Source organism: Dermacentor andersoni, chromosome 6 (assembly GCF_023375885.2).
Source record: "Dermacentor andersoni chromosome 6, qqDerAnde1_hic_scaffold, whole genome shotgun sequence".
Taxonomy (NCBI): Eukaryota; Metazoa; Arthropoda; class Arachnida; order Ixodida; family Ixodidae; genus Dermacentor; species Dermacentor andersoni.
In genome coordinates this window covers 172310708-172331364 of record NC_092819.1, presented here as the reverse complement: position 1 = coordinate 172331364, position 20657 = coordinate 172310708, and the positions used below count along the sequence as shown (strand labels likewise).

Below are 20657 nucleotides of genomic sequence, written 5' to 3'. Positions count from 1 at the left end.
ACCACGAAATGGAAGCCATAGCTCCTACGGCCGTTCTAGATTTTCTGCCAGACAACATACTCACCGTGTTACTCATACCAGTCGTCTGCCAAGAGTTCGCAAGCCTGGGCATGTGATCCGCCTTCTGTTCTATCCATGAACCCGAACGTACTCCTGCTAACGCCACCGAGAATCAGGTCTAACCTACGCGTTATAGAAAGCCGCGTGACTAGAGGAGGGCAGACAACCGAGCCACATGTTTGAGCTGCTCTCGCGTCGGGCACGTTTCCCCTCAGTGCGCACTCGCTGGTCGCCGCCTTTGACACTGCATCTCGGCGTCGTCCTGAAGGCAACTCTTGATGCGTTCACCCTCACTCTGATACACGGGCTTCAGGTGCCGCTGTTTCAAATGCCAGGTTGAGCCCGTCGCCCCCACGCCATCCATCTGTATCGCCACGCCGGTCCTCATCCCCTGCATGGCCTGACAGCTGTGCTCCTAAAAACTAAGCCGTGCAGCTACCGGAGGTGACGCTGAATCAATGACCCCATTAGAAACAAGAAAGCGTTTGTCATTGTCCCTTCCTGTCTTTGTGAGAACGTTCTGCTGGAAACCACTTGTGCTATGTGCAACCAAGGCGCTCGGGCAAACGCTATTCCGAAGTAAAAACAAAAACTCCTTTGTTGACTTTACCTACGCGCTGAAACATTGTGGATATTCAAATGCACAACGTCACCGTTACAGCCCACATAAACACCGTTGCTCAGATTTCGATAATGAGCGCTGCTCAACGTACTTAGCTCCGCATAGTTGTTACGCCTGCTATTCATCGCACAGCACCGGTAGCTGATGGCAGCACGCGTGACGTTTATGTAATGTTGACGGCGCTAGTATGCATTGCTGACCATCAGACCACTGTATTATTTGCCGTGCTTGCGCAGTCGCCTCAGCTCTTATCGACCGCTTTACAGGTGTTCAACTCGAATGCCTTTTCGGCGCATCTATTATATCTGACACTTCCAGCCGCTTATATTCTGTAGAGGTCTTCCATCTGCCAGTGCAAGCCGGAAGGTAAGACCCGTTAAGTTCCTCCCCTCCTGTGTGCGACAGTGAGCACATAGTCCTGACGCACTCTGTCGTCTTCCCGCCCACCGTGGTCACCGTACGCGGAAACAGAATCTGCCTGCCTCGTTTTAATTTTCGGCGATCTACCCACCTGTTACCAGCCGGCACCGCGCTTGCCACAGTGTAGTTCTTGCAGGAAAGCAGTATTTCTGCTTTAGCTGTGGACGGCCCTCGGAGAGATGCAGGTTCTTCCGCAGCCATCGCGTCTAAATGTGCCAATTTCTAAAATGACACATGCAGCCATCCTACTTGCGTAAGCAGATCTCGTCGGATCTTGAGTGGTCCTATGCCCAGATGTTTTACCTAAAAAAATCACCCGCAAGGCCAGACCACATTTGTGGTGCACAACATCCACACCATTGACGCAAAACCGATTCACCGGCCTCATTATCGCGCTTCTGCCGCGGGGGGTAGAATCCAAAAGAAATTAAGAAAATGCTCGCCAAGGGCATCATCGAATCCATGGGCATCTTCTGGGATGCGCGTCAAGAAAAGAGGCAACACCTGGCGACATTGTATTGACTATCAACACTTCAACAAGAAGAAAGACGTTAATAATTTACCCCGTACAGACGATGCACTCGCGTGTCTTCATGGCATCCAATATTGCTCACCAATTGCTCTTCGCCCAGTTTATTAGGAGATTGCTGTTGATGAAGTGGACCACAACAAAACGCATTTCTGATTCTGGATGGGCTCTGTCACTCCAAAGTCATGCCTTTCGGTCTTTGCAATGCGCTGGCCACATTCGAAAGCAGGATGGATTGGTTTCTGCGTGGCTTCAAGCGGTCACCTTTCTTGTGCTACCTTTACGATGGCGTTGCGCTTTCACCAACGTTTGACATGGCTCTTCAGCGCTTCTCCACCACTCTCGCTGTATTCCGCAATGCCGGCCTCCAGCTCAACTTCTCAAAATGCTGTTTCGGATGCATGAAATAACCGCATTAATCATTTCGTTATTTGCCGTATTAGTCATGTGGCCCTGAAGGACACAGCAGAGTTCACTAGATTGACAACATACCAAGAAATCACTTGACACTACTGACTCAAGCAGAACACTCCCTCCACCTCACGCACAGCTAACGACGACGCAAGAGACAACACTCACTTTGTTTCAAACCAACACGTTCTCTCATCCAAGCAGGCTTCATGTCATGTTTCCTGTATAATGTAACGAAGAATATAAATACTACTGTGACCAGGTAGGCAGGAACACTCTGGCACATTGTGATACATTGCAAATAAATCAACATTTGCCTCCTCTACCCCCTATCGCCCCATACCCAAGAGCAGTGGGAGATGCGGCTTTCCAGCTCTCGCGTCTCGGATATAAGGTTGGGTCAGAGGGTGGTTGCAGGCAAGATGGCGCAGGGATTCTCGTGAAGGGGGAACCGTTCCTGTAAATCAAGCCCTTCAGCTCTATATATATGATTTTATATATATATATATATATATATCCAACCTGGGGTGCTATGCAGGATGCGCCGAGTTTCTCGTTCACCCGAGTTTTACCCGAGTTTGCTCGACGGCAGTCAGTGAACGGAGATAGCGTGAAACGCGCAAAGGCTGCAGGCAAAAAAATATGTAGACAAAAAGCTGCGTATGACAACATGAGCGCACCCTGCGCGGCACGCTGCTTCCACGTTTCAAGCGCAGACGGCTGCACAACGAAACTCGCCAGCGCCGCGTATTGTTATCAACGGATTATCGCAACTTAGCAATACCGTGACTGTCCCGCTGTCTGTCTGCAGACTTGCCCTGAGCCGCTTGCCACGCCTTTCCCGGGCGCGTCAAGAGCGTGCCTCATCTTTCGGCAACTATCTTTCTATCCTCCATCGAATGCGAACAGGGTACATGCGGCGCATTCTTGCAGCTACGCTTTCGCTCAAACGAATACGTTATAATACAACAAATAAAATAACGAACATTTTTATTTCTTTAAGTGTCTGTTTTTCGTTTTGAATGCTAGAAATTTCTGATGACAAACGGAGATCGAGCAAATATATTAAATTTTGCACTTCTTGCCGCGAGTGGCGACAGTGAGGCGAAAGCTTAGAAGCGGATACATTGAACAGGGTCGCACGCACGAGGCAGTTCATACGGTGAGAAGTCGCCTAGGGGCGCTACAGTGCTATTCTCAATAATGTCAGTGATCACCACTCTTTCTCTATTAGGGGAATAGAAACGCAGCGCCACGGTACGGCTGTTTATCGCAGGCGCCTTAAGACGCCCGCTTTACCAACTAACAACGACACACTAGTCATAAATACGGGAGCAACGGTTGTCGCTACAAAATGGTGGTCCGTAGTGCTCGTAGTGACGCAGTTTAGTGAAAATGTACCAGTTTATCTTTGTGCGCGAAGCCTCGGCGATGCATTGCGAAGAAGTGCGTGCTTCCCATCGACACAGTTCATCGCTTGTCATCGCTTGCCCACTGAAAGTGCCTCTGAGCGCATGTACGCAGTATTTGAGTGTTTTGTGCGCACCAAGGTGCTTGCGGATTACTTATGCTGGAGCCAGCAGCGATCGCAGAAGGATATCGTAACGACACCGCAGGAATCGCATTTTGGCAGGTGAGGGCTCTTGTGTGCGGCTATGAAATGAGACTTCGAACTGAGGAAGGTGGTGGAACTGTTGAGTGCGCAGTGCTTGTGATGAAGAAATGCCATTGCCCTGGGTCTAGAAGAGCGAGCGATTCTCGGACGCTGATCGTGTTTACGACGTTGTGGCTCCGATACATCACCGATGACGGAGCAGCCATCTCAAACGACTGCTGCGATACGCACTCCTCAGCATCGTCGTCACCCTCGGCGCATCGACGCCTTGCAAGCAGCTACAGTGACGTGCCGATAATTATTTACTGTGCGCTACGTCGCCACAATGCAGGCAATGAAACCGTGCTGTGGGGCCATCTCAGCCCGAGAAGCCAGCGACAGTCAACGCTTTGTTTTTGATAGTAGTGCGCAGTACATCACCGATGACAGTGTGTTGTGCGTGTTTTATGTCGGTGGTGAATATTGTTGATGCCTCTCAGCTCAGCACCGCGTCGCTGTTGCCGAAAGATAAGTTGGGCGTGGCCCAACCTTGGTGGGTGCGCGCACTAGAGCAAAAAGGCGTTGACTAGAGTTACATGCCTCGCGCGGGGCGTGACCTCTGGCTTTGATTGACAGGCGAACTCGTGCTAAACTCGTACATCGCGAAACCCCCTCCGAGTTCAACTCGGGAACATGGCGGCGGCAGCAGCAGCCTGTGTTATTGCAGCCAGCGGCAGCAAGCGTCAGTATGACCGTCTGGACCCGTTCGCGTACATGACCGCCGTGGAGTTTCAGCGTCATCTTGGCCTGTCGAAGACATCAGTGCGCTGGCTGTGTGACGAGCTAGGCGAAGACTCTCGTCTGTGGAGACAGCGTGGCGGGCTTCATTCGCTCACCGTTGAAGAGCAAGTCCTCTGCGCCCTCCGTTTCTACGGGACTGGGGAGTTTTCAGGGAAGCGTCGGCGCCGAGCGTTACATTGGACGTCATCAAACTATTGCGAGCCTCTGTGTCAGAGATGTCTGATGCGCTTATTGATGCGGCGGTGCGGAAGCGGTGGCTGGCTTTCCCGAAGACTGCGGCTGAGCGGGCATTTATAAAAAAAAAACGCTTCTTCGCGGAGACATTACGAACGTAGTCGGGTGTGTCGACGCAACGTACGTAGGAATTAAGGTGCCTTCAATGTCAGCGTTACTCTGATTAGCATTGTAGCAATGTCTAGACGCACCATATTGCTAAATTTGTCACTTCTCTGTAGCCGACCTAAATTTTGTGTTTCCGACGTCACACATGCGGCAGCCTATAATACTGACTTTTTCGCTGGTTGCTGACTTTTTACCGATTGTTCTACTTGTCTATCAAGGTGCCTTCCAAATGGCTCACTTTTTTTGGGGAAAGAGGTTAATGAAGTATAAATAGATAGATGGATATCACAAATTGTGTGAAGTACCCTGTGAATGCTAATCTCATAAAGAACTTGCTTTTTATTATGAGATTACTTAGTACTTAGTACAAGTTACTTAGTATGCATAATGCTGAATTTTGGTCATGCGTCATCTATCGGCCACACTATGAACAGTAAGGCATTGCACAATTTGTTGCAGTGCGAGATGCGGATGTCGCGCCAAGCCGGTTGTGCCTATGCATTTATGGCAAAATGAAAATGCATTGAGAATCTTAGTGTGCTGGCTTGCATGAAGAAAATACTTCAGAGTGTTTGCTGTGTGCACTGTTGGTGCATGTGCCAGTGGTTCAGTGTATTTCTTTTGGGGGGGGGGGCAGCGTTGTTCTGTATGGACAAATCGTATATTTTCGTCTCATATAGGGCTCTAATTCTTCAGCAGTAGAACAATGCAGATCAAATGCTCTGCAGAACTCGGTGTGCGTGAAGATGTCGTGAACCACCAAGGCAAAATTACATATCGGGAGAAATGTGGTGCAGATGCCAATGAAAAGTGGGTCTTTAACCCGCCATGATAAAAATAAAGATTGCAGATTGAATAAACCTTTTGTACAGCTTTAGAGCAATGATTACACAAACTGTGACATGCTCAAACGTGTAAAAGCTTGCCGCAATTCCAAAGTAGGATGAGTGATATGCAGCATATTTTGGCATTGAACATGTCTTGTAAATGCTATTTTTATTGTAAGCCTCAAGCCTCGCTGTCACGCCTTTCCCTCCGGCACTCCCTTTACTGAAACGCAGCACTGTCTTTCTATTGGTGTCATGATGATGATGGCAACGGCAGCAGTAAGGCTGGTTAATGCTTGCCCCTTTAATTCCTGCGAGTTTAGTGGTACAGAATATGGCACGTACATACACCTGTGCTGCAAAATTTTATGCTTGTGGTGATTTGTTGGAGAGCTAATTCGTGTTGGGACATTTCAAAGATGTGTGCCATTGTGGCTTAATAACTAGATCATTGGTGAGGTTGAAGACTCGTTGTATCGGTATAGAAGCTTGTAGCTGAATTGCACCACAATTCGACGGGACACAAAGAAGAGAAATACACACAGCAGAACGCTCTGCTGGGTGTGTTATTCTTCTTTGTGTGCCGTCGAATTGTGCGGTCCAACTTCAAGTAGAGCATTGGGCCTCTTCGGTGCAGGACTGAGAAAGTGTAAGCTATTCGACACCATGCCAGTGCCTTGCCACACAATTATGGAAGTCTGAAGGTTTGCAAACAAAGCTTTGCTTTCAAACCCACCTGCTCATGTAATACAAGCACTGATTGAAAGAACCATCATACAAAAATAATGGTGAAATGAATCGCCTTTGAAAATTTGTATGTCGACACTAATGACATAATAGGTGCCACAGCAAACTCGACAGTTGTACTGGACAGAGCACTTTGTTTCCTATGTGAAGCACAAGCTTTCATTACATGCTGTGCAGATAACCAAGCTCAGTTTGTTTTAACGTGGTACACAGCATTCACTGTAATCTGTTTTTGATTCTAAAGTGCCAAACACCACCTCTTTTTCAAGGATGTCATGGGAATATTTGGTGAGAACTGTTTACAGCCCCTCATAATAGAAGTGTGGCCAGCCAGCTTTGCTTGGGTGCCTTTATAGATTTCTGTTCCTGATCATTGTGTGCTATCAAGTTGCTAAAGTCTATGCAACCAGTGCAAGGCATTACGTGATTCTATGGTCAGATATAACTTTAGGAGGCCGCAGAATCTGCACTTCAACGGCAGGTGAACACAAGCCTGCACCAATGGGCACACACTCTACACTGACGTCGTGCCGCTGGACGCACTAATACCCGCTCTTTAGAGAGGGACTATGTGGAGGCAATCGGCTGCTGCGCTTTGGTCATCTGGGCGGGGCCTCTCCTGTCTTGTGAAGTTGTATCCGACTAGAGGATGCCGCTTTTCATACAACACAAAAGGACAAAGTGTACAATTATTTGGCCTATGAAATGGATACATCACAAGTGAGCTATGCATGCGCTTAAGCTGTGTGAAAATTAGTACATGCAAATATATGACATTGTTAAAGAATATGTGCTATCGAACATGCATGTAATGGCACGTTTAAATCGGGGAGTGTTGCATTCATGTGCACAGTCTATAGGTGATAGCATTATTAAGGTCATGCCGTTTCCTGTCTTTTCATTGTGAAATACACACACCGTTCATCTTGTGGCTAATCAACACCCACTGTATTCTTGCACATAGAAAGAACAAACAGCACAATGACGTATATGCTGCATTAGTGTCTTTTTCATTTACACGGTCCAGGTTGTCTTATGTGTTTGCCCATTTTGAAGAGACATAAAGTGCATGTTACAAGTGTCCCAATGTGCACAGCACAATGTTTACTGCAATAATTTTATTCATGCTCTTGAACAATAAACAAAATAATAAACTGAAAGCTCCTTTATAAGGTGTGTTCTGGGGGCTCGACTGGAAAGCAGTGAGTGCACTGATCCTACTGTTGCAGAGCAGCCCTCTGGACCTTGCCACACTCTCAAGAGCATGTGCCTGGCGCTCGCCTACTGCCACCGGGCGGTTGAGTGCCTCCAGCAGCAGAATGTTTTGCTGCAAAAAAAGTGGATTGTTGGAATGAATCAACCGCATATAAACCATTATTTACAAATAAAAATGCTCATTGCACTATTGGTACTAACTGCCCTTGACTGTGGAAGCCTTTAGTGTATGCATGATAAAACAATTTGTCGGGACAACATTGCTTTATTTTTCATAATGGGTTGTATTTTTCAGAGCCAATTGTAATGTTTATTAGTGTGCCAACAGCTGACGTGTCCCCGAACCTTCACGAGTCTCTACTGTCAGCACCACAAACTTATTTTTGTTCACTGCGAAATCAATGGCGCTCCCTACAATCCCGTCTTATGCGAGCTGATTGCATCCTATGCCTACAAACATCATATTTTTGTCCCATTACGCAATTTTCTACCATCCTCGGCTGCAGTTCTCTCTTCTTGACATCCATTCTGTCACGCTTATGTAATCACCTGTTATAAATTGGCAACAAGTGATTGAAGATGTGCATGGCCTGCCCACCGATTCCATTTTTTTTTTTTTTAATCTCAACTAGCATATCAGTTGCCACGGTTTACTACGCCACTGTCTTCCTGCCTTAATGCTGCCTCCAACAATTTTTGTTACTTCGCTTTCTGCACAGTCCTCGACTTCTCAAGTTTCTTTGTTAACCTCCAGGTTTATGTCCCATATTGCATAACCGGTAGAATGCAACGATTCTAAACATTTTTCAAGGATATCGGTAACGTGGCGATCACAATTCGGTAATGCCTCCCATGTGCTGTTCAACCCATGAAATTTTTGTATAAGTTTCCTGCTTTATATCAGTACCTGCTATTGATATTTCACCTGGATAAAGATACTCTTCCATAGATTCTCCGGGCTGAATGTCACTGATGAACTTCTGTTATATCACTAAGTTAGTGAAGGTTACCTTTATCTTTTCCATATTTTCGCGGGCCCACGCACATGTTAAAGCACGAACACTCATTGGCTCTCAATGCCTTTTTTAAACTGCAGGACATTCAGTTCGTTACTACGAAAGTGACTTAATCCGTGCACTATTATTATGCTAAATATGAAACAGTAGAAATATACTTATCTGCAGTTTGTCGATGCCTCCGTCACTGTGTTGGTTGCGAGATCCATCGTCGGCACCACCTCCTTGTCGCATCGTAGCTATATCGGCTGTCTTCCTTTTGCACACACTATGCAATATTCGTGACGCTCGCAGTCACGCAGAGTGGAGGAACTCAGCGCACTCACAGAAGCAGCACCGGATAAGTTGTTTGTTCAGGATTGTGCCGTGAACAGTAAGTACGCGTTGCGATCTGTAAAATCGCCTAAGCTATTCGCAGTCTTTCGGGGTGCACGCAAAGATTGCTCACGGAGGAACAGAACTATCCAAGAAATAGTGGTCATCGTCGAGCCTGATCACTACGTCGCACACTGCAAGCTCGTTGTACGAGTTTGTTTACACTGGGCCTCTTCGATGCTTAGCCGCCATGCTCACCCGATGAATGTATGTGATGACGCCACCACAGCGTTCCCTCGTGGTATAATGCGAAGCGTACTAAATTACAAATTAGTCGAATACACATTCAGTGTACATCTTGTAAGCTTTAAAATGCTTTTAAACCACGTTAAACTAACTAATAATATTGTATTAAATGCATTTGTTTTATAACTCGCTTGTGCGTGTAATGCACTCGGTGGAACGACAAACAAGTGAAAGAAGGCGCGACCATGCACCGACGGTATGATCACGTGAGCCCCAGTTTGTCGACCGCCCAGAAGGCAACGCCCAAGGAATGATAGCCACCCAGAGTGAATCGAGATAAACCAATGAAACTGGAGGCTTCTCGAAAGATAAACTGTGTCTCGGTACCATTTGTGCTTTCATCTTGGGGTGTCGCCAGAGCTCGTGAAGATCCCGAGTTTCGCCAAACTCGGCGCATCCTGCATAGCACCCCTGATCCTGAAATCGTTCGCCCCGTGAAGCATTTTGCCGTAACTTCTTCGGCTAAAGATATTTAGGAAGCTTCATTGAATTGTGTGTGCTCTTGTTTCCTCCATCTCATCCGTAACTTCAGCGACATTGGGATTCCCCTTATTACCCTCCTCGAAAAGGTCGTTGCTTTTACATGGGGCTTGCCCCAACAAGCTGCCTCTTTTACGCTTATCGATTCCCTTACGACTTTTGTTCAAGCGCGTTTTCATCCGTCTATCCCAGCAGAAGTTCGTACAGATGCTAGTGGCCATAGAATCGGAACCATCCTCATTCAGCGTCAGTGCGGACACGACTGCATTATTGCGCGAGCTAGCCGCCTCCTGTCCTCACTGGAGAAGAGTTACGCAGTCACAGAATGGGAGTGTCTTACTCTTTCTTCAGCTGCCGCCAGATTGAGTCCCTACCTTTGTGGCCACACCTTTACGGTCGTAACTGATCCTCGTGCCCCCTGTTGGCTTCCCTCCTTCAAAGACCGTACGGGCCGCCTTGGTTGTTGGGTTCTCCATCTCCAATAATACTCGTTTTCGTTAGTGCACAAGTCCGGTCAGCTCCATCAAGATGCCGATGGCCTGTCCTGACATCCTGTTGATTGCCCTGACGTCATCGAGCAAGACACTGACGTCTGCGTCTTTTCTATCTCGGGCCTCCTTGATATAGGAGGCGAACAACGCCACGACTCGGCTTTACGTTCTATCATCGACAGCCTTATCTCTACAACAAGCAACCCTTCACACCGCTTGTTTTGCATTCGCAACGACACCTTATATGGCCACAATATGTATAACGATGGCCCTGAACCTCTTCGTGCCTGTCCGTCTGCGGTCAGATATCCTCCGCCAGGTTCATGACGCGCCCACCGCTGGTCACCTTGGTCTCGCCAGCACTTGCCCCAACACCTTTCGGTCACCTTTACGAAAAAGGTGACCGAAATAACTTTGGCAATTATAGACCCGTGTCTATCTTGCCTGTGTTCTCAAAGGCCTTCGAAAAAATTCTGCACACTCAATTTCCAAGTTGCATTGATAAACATAATTTATTTACACCTAATCAATTTGGTTTTCGTAAAAATAACTCAGTTGAACTGGCACTCCTGGAGCAAAAAGAGTATATTCTTAAACAATTTGAAAATAAGGCGCTCGTTCTCGGTATTCTTATTGATTTTTCAAAGGCCTTTGATTTAGTAAACCATAAAATATTGTTAAACGAATTGCATTGCTATGGTATTCGCGGACAAGCCCTAGCGCTTATTGACTCTTATTTATCGAACAGACAGCAGGTCGTTCAGATAAGCGACTCTACTTCCGGAGTGAAACCTTTGCTGTGTGGAGTGCCACAGGACAGAATTCTAGGCCCACTATTATTTAATGTCTATGCTAATGACATTGTAAATATTTATTGCGACGCGAAATACATAATATATGCTGATGATGCCAGCATACTTTTTTCACGGCAAGATATTTATGAGCTTATCAGAACTTGTAATCACGCGATAAAAACGATAGAGAGATGGTCAGCGGCAAATGCTATGCGTAATAACGAAAATAAAACAAAAGCTGTTATATTCCGACCAAAAAATAAAATTATTCCAGCTCATGAAGACATAGTACTGAGTACCCACACTATTGAAATGGTTGGCCATTTTAAATGTCGGGGCATATTTTTTTCCGCGAATATGAGTTGGGATTACCAGGTGAGACATGTTCTACAAAAATTAGCTCAGGTGACAGGTGTAATTGGTCGGCTTCGATACTTACTTCCAAAAGGAATCAAGTTTCTACTCTATCATTCACTCTTTAGCTCTCGTTTAAATTATTGCCAACTAGTATGGGGTACAACGACGGTCAGAAATCTGAATCAAATATACTTGGTTCAGAAAAAATGTATTAGGCATATTTTCAATGCACCTTTTGCGGCATCTACTAATGTTTTATTCTTAACTTCAGGAATAGTTAAAATGCACCAGACACAATTATACGTTAAGCAGAAAATTCAAATTAGAAACTTGTAAGAACATAACAAATTTGCGTGTTCTGGCCAATTTAAGAATTAGGCACTTAAGTTATCCCACGCGTCATGGAGAAAATTGGGAAGTAGACACAGTACGATTAAACTCCGGAAAAGAGCGCTTGTCTTACACTCTTCCGTCCCTCCTCAATCACTATGACCTTAACAATTGTGACTTATTTGATTGTTCATATTAGGATATCCGCAAGTTATACACAGTGATGTATAGCTCTGATATTTCTACTACTTACCACTGGTTATACTACAAAAGTTGTCTCGCTTATCAAATCCATAGCCGTATCGAATTGTTTCATCTGGTTGTATGTAACTGTTTGTAACAAATTGATTTCTATTTTGTTTTTTCCTGTATATTCAGTGTATTTATTCTAGACATTTGTAATTTGATAGCCTTCCAGATACTTCATTTTTCTAAGAAACTGTTTTGTATTTATTTTATGACGACTGTAAAAACTGCCTTCTCTATTACCTTAGCATTTCCTTTACTTAGTGTGTGCCCTATAGTACTACCCTGTCTGTTAAGTTTCAATTTTTGATTTATTTTACGGTAGTGCTGTTACCGTTTTGAAATTTTTTCCTGGGGCTGTAGCCTAGTCAAGCTGTTTTGAAAAACAGCTTTTTGTCACAGTCCTTCTTTCTGTGTTATTGACAGAACGAAAATAAAGATTGATTGATTGATTGACTTATGATTGCGTAAAGCTCCATTTCCTCTGGCTTTGTCCCTACGATTTCGTGAAATGATATGTCAGTAGCTTCTACCAATACCAGCGCCGCTAGCGGCCCGCTATGGTTCCCGCCCGTCTCCTTGATCCTACCGACCTCCCCGCGAAACCATTCTTTCTTATTGTGTTCGACCTTAGTGGTCCCTTTCAAACCACCACATGAAGAAACAAGTATGTAACCGTTGCGACTACACGAAGCGATACGCCCATCATTACCGCTGCATTCAAACCAGCTTCGCTACGGATGTCGCCCACTTTCTTCTATATGGCATCGTTTTTCATCATGGTGCTACTCGACAGTTTTTGACCGAGGAAAGCCGGTACATTTGGCCCCCGTGACCTCGAACGTCCTTCATTCATGCTCTATCTCGACAAGATCACAACCACTTATGACCCTCACACGAATGGACTCACAGAGCACCTGGGCTGAACTCTCACCCATAAGGTTTCAATGTACGTCTCCGACGACCACTGCGATTGGGACGCCACTATGTCGTGTGTTTCTTTTGCCTACAACTAGTCCAGGCACGACAGCACTAGCTAGTCACCGTTTCTCCTGCAATATGAACGCAAACCTTATCTGCCTCTTGGCACTCATTTCTCGCTGCTCCTAGCTCATCCGCTACGTACGTTATCGATACCATAGCGCGCGCCGACATAACTCACCAGATCGCTCATGTAGAGCTCACTGTCTCCCAGGTTTCCCACAATGTCCTCTATGAACGTCGCCACAGAGACGTTTGTTACTCTCCAGGTTCCCTCGAGCTGATTTACGTCCCGCAGTATCGGTTTCTCTGAAAAGGTATTGTAAGCTACTTGTAATAATATTATATATGCATTTCTGCTGAGCAGAGAGTCCTCGTTTATTCCATGGGAACTAAAAAATACAGTCCACTTAAAAACGAGTAGCTATTTGTGTTTCTCTATCTTCATCCAAGAACTGAGCTATGCTCACGGTGTAAAGGAAATGCAAAATACAAAAGGATCTTGACTGCCACAAAGCAGGCCTAAAGGGAGCTCAGGCACCTTCACTCGAAGTTGTGACAAGAAACAGATATTTATGACTTGAAATTATCTTGCATTATTTACAACAGAAGACTAGCATTTTTCGTTGAAAATGTATTCTGGCCTGGCGCAATATACAATGAAGCATTTATTATTCAAGAGCGCCTACGCTCTTTATACACTAAAAACATTCGGACACTAACAAAACCAGCGCGTCTACAGCACGTACCAGCGCTCTCTAGCGCTATAGCAGTTAAACTAACATCTAATACAGCGTGACCGGGCACTTATCGAACAAATTAACCACTGCCCCAATGACTCACCCGCGAGCGCCAGCGCCTCCAGTGTGATTCAGTGTCACAAAACAAACCACTTTCTGATTGAAAGACGCTGGAAGACCCTAGTTCTTGCAATACGGTGTGTGAAGGAAGCCATAAAATTTCCCATGAAAATTTAATAATCAACAACTGTGAGCATCGAAGCCCTCCGCTATGGGCACAATATGAGACTGTCATAAAGCAAACATTTATCGGCCTCTTGTGCCGCATTGTGCGTAGTCGCTGCCGGCTAGTGCCTTGGACGAAAGGCTGGTCTAGGAGGTAGTGCAAAGTGGCGCCAGTTGTGCGTAGGCAAGGGGAAGACGAGCAGAGCATACAATGGATGGGAGCTGCACGTGCGTCGGACAGAGCGAAAGTGCGAGGTGAGCTCAGAATGCCGAGTGCAGGCGGTTGCGCGTGCGCAGCTAAGGAGCGTGTGAAGGCCAGCTGTGTAAAAGATACCATGTCGCATGGCGCCCAGGTGCAGTATAAAGGGATCAATGACGCGCGCTGCGATACCAATAAATCGTGACCGCAGCGTTTATTGACGCGGAGGAGAACTAGCCTCAGAAGAAACGTCGAGTGGAGCAGAAACCTTCTCCATACTCAGCGAAGCGTGGTTTCAATGGCGAGGGTGGGCGGCCTCGCGAAAGCAAATGGTGGAGCGTTGGGCGGCGCCGATGAGCACTGAGCAGCCTCGTGAACACGTCGTATAGATGCTTCGGGTGAAGCAGCGTCGAAAACTTTCTAAGAGCGACTTGGAACATGACGCACTTGTTCTTGAACCCGAATCGCAGCTGCGTCTATACGCAGGGATAAACCAGCAGTGACGCCACACCTTTTGGTTTACAGGTGTAAGCAAGGGTTTTGATAATGACTGTAAAAACTAGTTCGATTTGATGCGTGTGTTGACCATACAGTGTGATTAGTGTCGGGCGTGTCTGCTGGTGCTGGAACGGTAGAATATGGTCGAAGCGCTGTGCTGTTAAAACAAGTACATTATCGCCTGCGTTCTATAACTCTAAATGCTAACTAAACTGGAACAGCGCTCCCAGCGAAAACTAATTAAAGATTCGGTTGGAGCAATTCCAAGACTTCCTCGGAGGCTTGTTATTAATTTTCTTGGCAATTTTGCCACGGAGTCTTCTTTGCGTGATGAGCCCTCTGGCTCTGCAAAATTACAACCAAGTGCTTAGTTGAGGTTAGCAGCTCCCAAGCCAGCCCAGGGCCTGCCCATGTAGCAACAACTTGCGGAAAAGAGGGGGGGGGGGGGGGGCTCTACTGCACGCAGCATGGCTGCCAACTCGGTGCTGCATTGGCGTGGACCTGTGCTGCGGACCGACGCTTCACCAAGCAGCGGTACTGAGCCGCTTCACGAGCAAGGTTTACCTGGCTGATCCTGAGCCGGCCAACAGGGCAGCGCTGCGGTCGTGGCTTGAGCACGAACCAGACTGCCCGGACTACACACCTTTCCTCGCGCTAGCGGCAGCCGCCGAGGGACTCTCGTGAGTTTATTCTACATAAAGCACTTCTTGACTCATACGAGGCACTTCATTGTAGGTAAGCTTGTTGCTGTCTGGTGCTAGGGAAAAAATGTGCGTTCGATAGGAGGCTCGAAACGCAATCTCTCACGCCAACAACCCGAAGATCTTATTATTAGGGTGCAGCTGTTCCAGAAGGCCACAATCCTGCGCATATATTTTCTCTTGCACAAACATTAACGTACCCCCTGAATCACACAGTTCTTTTTTGAAACCTAAATTTGTTTCCCTTTCATTTTTTTGTTGTACTGCCGAGTATCACGACGAATGTGTTTCGAGGTCCCGATAATATTCCATTTTTCTGTGTTGCTTTGCGGAGATTTCGAGATTCCTCGTTATTATTTACAATGTAAATTTCCTAATATTCACTCGACCTGACGAACATCTCGCTTTGCACCAGTAATGAAAAGTCGTATAATCTTTTTTTTTATTATTATTTACCGTTATTTATCGCTTATATCAGCACACTGCAAACCATTAGAGGCCACAAGAGGAAATTATGTAAATAAACTACTTTAATAGAATAGGGTGAACGCCACCTTCTAGCATGCCTTCAGAAAGGGCTCTATTTTGCACTTGTGAAATTGACGACAATCACGCATAGTTTCGCGTACATTTAAGGCAATAATGGTCAGGTGATGCTATTGTCCCAGATTTTAGCAAGAGTCTTGATCTCGTTTACTCATCTTAATCTTAGCCTGAATCATCAGTGTATAGGGCTACCGAGATCCATAATCGAATGCCGAAATTTCAATTCCTTCATTCACTATATTCAGTATGTATGTCTTCAAATTTACTCTAGAAATCGGATACCCGTTAATACTGGTACACCCCAGGATAGTGCATAAAGACCGACTTTTCTTATGTATATATATGATATTGTTAATCTAATAACCAAGTCAGTGTACATAGGATTGCTTACAGAGGATTGCTTGCGCTTCAGTGCTATTCTTCACTACGATCACTTAGTGCCTAATGATGAACTTCTCTATATTTTAGAGAGTCAAGTCTAGCCAAACCAGTTGTGCGAGTGCATATTTAGATCCATTTTGACGATTTCTGAGAAGGCAGGGAATCAGGACTTGAGCATTCGGAAGAGCCACCAGAGGTATAGAGGCATCTAAGGAAACTATGTGAACCGCTAAGGGCGCATGAAGAATTGACCAAGCGCCCTGAATATTACCACCAACGATACGGCAAACAGGAGCCCTGTTAGGCCTAAGATCATTGACCCATTTTCGGTGAAGCAGTGACCGCAGCTAACGTTCCTGGGCTTACGCTGTCAAAAAGACTCGACTGGAAAGGCAAGTTGAAAATTGTTTCTCTATTGTCGCTTGTCTCAAAGGACTCTGCCAAGTGGGACATGGAACAGCAAATCTCGAGGCAAGGAAAAAGGGCGCGCTGACCAACGCCATCAGCACTAGAAACGTGGCTTCGCAGACGACGCACTGCAGTGAGGCTCATATTGAGAAATTATGATTACCAGCCAAACATGTAGTAAATAACTCCTGCGCAGCTCAAGAAAGCCAGGTAAACAGCGAACCATTATCAGAACGCAATTTAGCAGTACACAATCACTGCAATAGTAAGATCCGAGAGCGCAACATGTACATTGTGTCGATTCTAGACGTAGCGCAATACGCTTGGCTGAAAAAAACGGCTTCATAGCAAAACCCCTGCAACCATTCGCAAAAGGTTTCGCGTACATTAATTGCCGTGGACATTCCAGCACATCATCATCTTCATCATCATCAGCCTGGTTATGCCCACTGCAGGGAAAAGGCCTCTCCCATACTTCTCCAACTACCCCGGTCATGTACCAATTGTGGCCGTGCAAACTTCTTAATCTCCACCGCCCACCTAACTTTCTGCCACCCTCTGCTACGCTTTCCTTCCCTTGGAATCCATTCCGTAACTCTTAATGATCATCGGTTATCTTCCCTCCTCATTACGTATCCTGCCCATGCCCATTTCTTTTTCTTGATTTCAACTCAGATATCATTCACTCGCGTTTGTTCCCTCACCCAATCTGCTCTTTTCTTATCCCTTAACGTTACACCTCTCATTCTTCTTTCCATAGCTCGTTGCGTCGTCCTCAATTTAAGTAGAACACTTTTCGTAAGCCTCCAGGCTTCTGCCCCGTACGTGAGTGCTGGTAAGGCACAGCTATTATACACTTTTCTCTTGAGGAATAATGGCAACCCGGTGTTCATGATCTGAGAATTCCTGCCAAACGCACCCCAGCCCATTCATATTCTTCTGATTATTTCCGTCTCATGATCCGGATATGCCCTCTCTACCTGCCCTAAGTAGATGTCTTCCCTTACCACTTCCAGTGCCTCGCTACCTATTGTAAATTGCTGTTCTCTTCCGAGACTGTTAAACATTACTTTAGTTTTCTGCAGACTAATTTTTAGACCCACTCTTCTGCTTTGCCTCTCCAGGTCAGTGAGCATGCATTGCAATTGGTCCCCTGAGTTACTAAGTAAGACAATATCATCAGCGAATCGCAAGTTACTAAGGTATTCTGCATTAACTCTTATCCCCAATTCTTCCGAATCCAGGTCTCTGAATACCTCCTGTAATCCAGCACATGTTGCAACTGAACCATTCCTCAACATAGGGAAACTCCGCTCTATCGCAATGCAAGCGTTCGCGAGAAACGCAATCAAAGGCTCCATGTACCAGGTGTCGCATGTAACTCGAACGAAACTTTACTGCAGAGCAAAGTGAAAAACTTCCTATACAGCTTTCCGTTGGCCATTCATGGTACATAAATTTTTTTTCCAAGCAACAGAGAAGCTAGGCCTCCACAATCCACTGAATGAGCTAATCGAGGCACAATGAATGGTACCAATACGAACGCCTGTCCAAAACTAAAACAGCTGCGCGAATATTGGATCGCCTAGGTATAACGTATCATACCCAAGATGGCGTCAAAGCAGATATGGCCAGACACGTCAGAGACATGGGGCGCTATAACGTAAAACTATTCCAAACTTTTCTATTTAGATTGGGCAATCAGGCATCCGCGATTGCTCAAAAACTTTTTTGGACCACCCCCACTTCACCTGTCTCTCACACGACGTCACGAAAACCTCGATAGCTCGCCATGTTATATGAGGTGTGCACACTGATTATGCACGATTTGAACGAACAAAAGAACAATAGTTATTTCTGATTCGATGCCTTTTCAGCATTAGCCCTGGGCTATTTGTCAACAGTTTTCTGGGGACACCCACTTCACCTGCCTGTCACGCGACGTCACAAAACCGCAAATGACGTGTACGCGTTAAAGATGCATTGATATGCCGAACAAAATCGAATTTTCCTCTGAATAGTCGCTGGCTGCCCCGATACGAAAGGAATAGAAGATGGCTGGCGCCGATCACTCAGGCACTGGCTAGTCGCACCTGCCGGAGAGCATCGGTTTGTTTGCGTATATTAAAACATTTTGGTGGCCACGTAACGTTTTCGAGCACTTTCGGCACGTCTAAGACCTCGTTCTGCCAACTCTTTTTTGCTGAACTCAATGACGCTAAGACAGATGTCTCAGCGTTATTCTTAAGCGGCGGTTGCATGCCGCCGCGATTTCCGACCAGCTACCGCAAGTTAAGCAGGAGAAAGCGGACCAATCGCGGACGCCGGTACCACCCTCTTTATGCGGTTATCGATTTTCAGTGCAGTGGCTCGGCCCCATCGAATCCCTCTCCACTTGAGTGTGCTCCTCACCTATTCTCAGCCAATTACCTACGACAACCAGCTCACAGTAGGCAATGTTATTCGTTTTTCAAGTAAACAAAAGTGACCTCCTATGAACGAGGAGATCGTTTGATTGGTCTGATTGGTTTGATGCTTGCGTCGGCGGTTGCGCCAATTTCACATCAGGAGATTGGAATAAAAACATATTGGAAAAGTTTGACGTTATAGGGCCCATGTAACCATCCCTCCAATACCCAAGAATATGCAACCTACGCACCATCGGGGAGACGGGAGAGCAGTGCACAAAGTATACAGCAGAAATTTGGTAACAGCAAGGACAACACATTTGTAGACGCAGTTAGATAGGGACAAAAGCGCGCCTACGCAGCAGTGGTGATAAATTATGAGTGAAAATGAACGATGAGCGCTACAGTCAATACACTACGCGCAGAAACCAGAGAGGAAATAGCTATCGCGCTAAAATAGCACAAATACAAGCGGGCATAATCATCAGTGATTCCCAGACGGTTATATGAAACTTCGCCAACGGTCCAATCTTCCGAGAAGCACTATGACTACCAAAATTACATAATAATCACGACAAAAGGGTCGATCTGATCTTGGCCCCCGCTCACACACTACCAGTAGGTAGCAATGAGGCGGCGCACCGCATGGCTCGAGAGCTTACGGACCGAGCCTCGGTTAGCCCCGCCTCACCCACTATCGATTAGTCGGATTGGGGAGATCGAATGACCAGATTTCACGAAATTACACAACACCATAGATTGCAGAGGCGCACATTCCCGCCACCGCACCCAAAATTAAGCAAAAACAGTCTCTCGAATGGCGGAAGTTACAGACCAGATCATATCCGAGTCCAGCTATCATGCCCCTAATACGCCCAGATTTATACACGACTGATAAGTGAGATGCCTCAGTGAGATGCTGCAATGCCTCATGACTTCAAGCGTACCGGAATCTTGGAAGAACGCTAACATAATCCTAATCCATAAGAAAGGGGACAGGTAGTGACTGCATATCCGGATCATGAGACTGAAATAATAAGAAGAATAAGAATGGGCTGGGGTGCGTTTGGCAGGCATTCTCAGATCGTGAACAGCAGGTTGCCATTATCCCTCAAGAGAAAAGTGCATAGCAGCTATGCCTTACCAGTACTCAAGTACGGGGCATAAACCTGGAGTCTTACGAAAAGGGCTCTATTTAAATTGAGGACGACGCAACGAGCTATGGGAAGAGGAATGATGGGTGTAACGTTAAGCCATAAGAAAATAGCAGATTGGGTAAGGGAAGAAACGCGAGGTAATGACATCTTAGTTGATATTACGAAAAAGAAATGGGCATCGGCGGGACATGCAATTAGGAGGGAAGATAACCGATGGCAATTAAGGGTTACTGAATGAATTCCAAGGGAAGGAAAGCGTAGCAGGGGGCGGCAGAAAGTTAGGTGGACGGAAGAGATTAAGAAGTTTACAGGGACGACATGGCCACAATTAGTACATAAACGGGGTAGTTGGAGAAGTATGGGAGAAGAGGCCTTTGCCCTGCAGTGGGCGTAACCAGGCTGATGATGATGATAACTGAGACTCTAGAGCCACCCTGAAGCATATCCAATGGGAATGTACGGCTATGTTACGGGATAACGGTGATACAGCCTCAAACATCGACCTCTTCC

General features: G+C 46.2%; 1 protein-coding gene across 1 annotated transcript in view; it reads left to right on the top strand.

The window, feature by feature from the left end:
• Positions 1-20657, top strand: part of LOC129382774 (nicotinamide N-methyltransferase-like) — a 190720-nt gene that overhangs the window by 7815 nt on the left and 162248 nt on the right. Inside the window, exon 3 of the mRNA XM_055066955.2 lies at positions 15013-15226. Coding sequence (XP_054922930.1) covers positions 15013-15226 — 214 coding nt within the window. The remainder of the gene's footprint in view (positions 1-15012; positions 15227-20657) is intronic.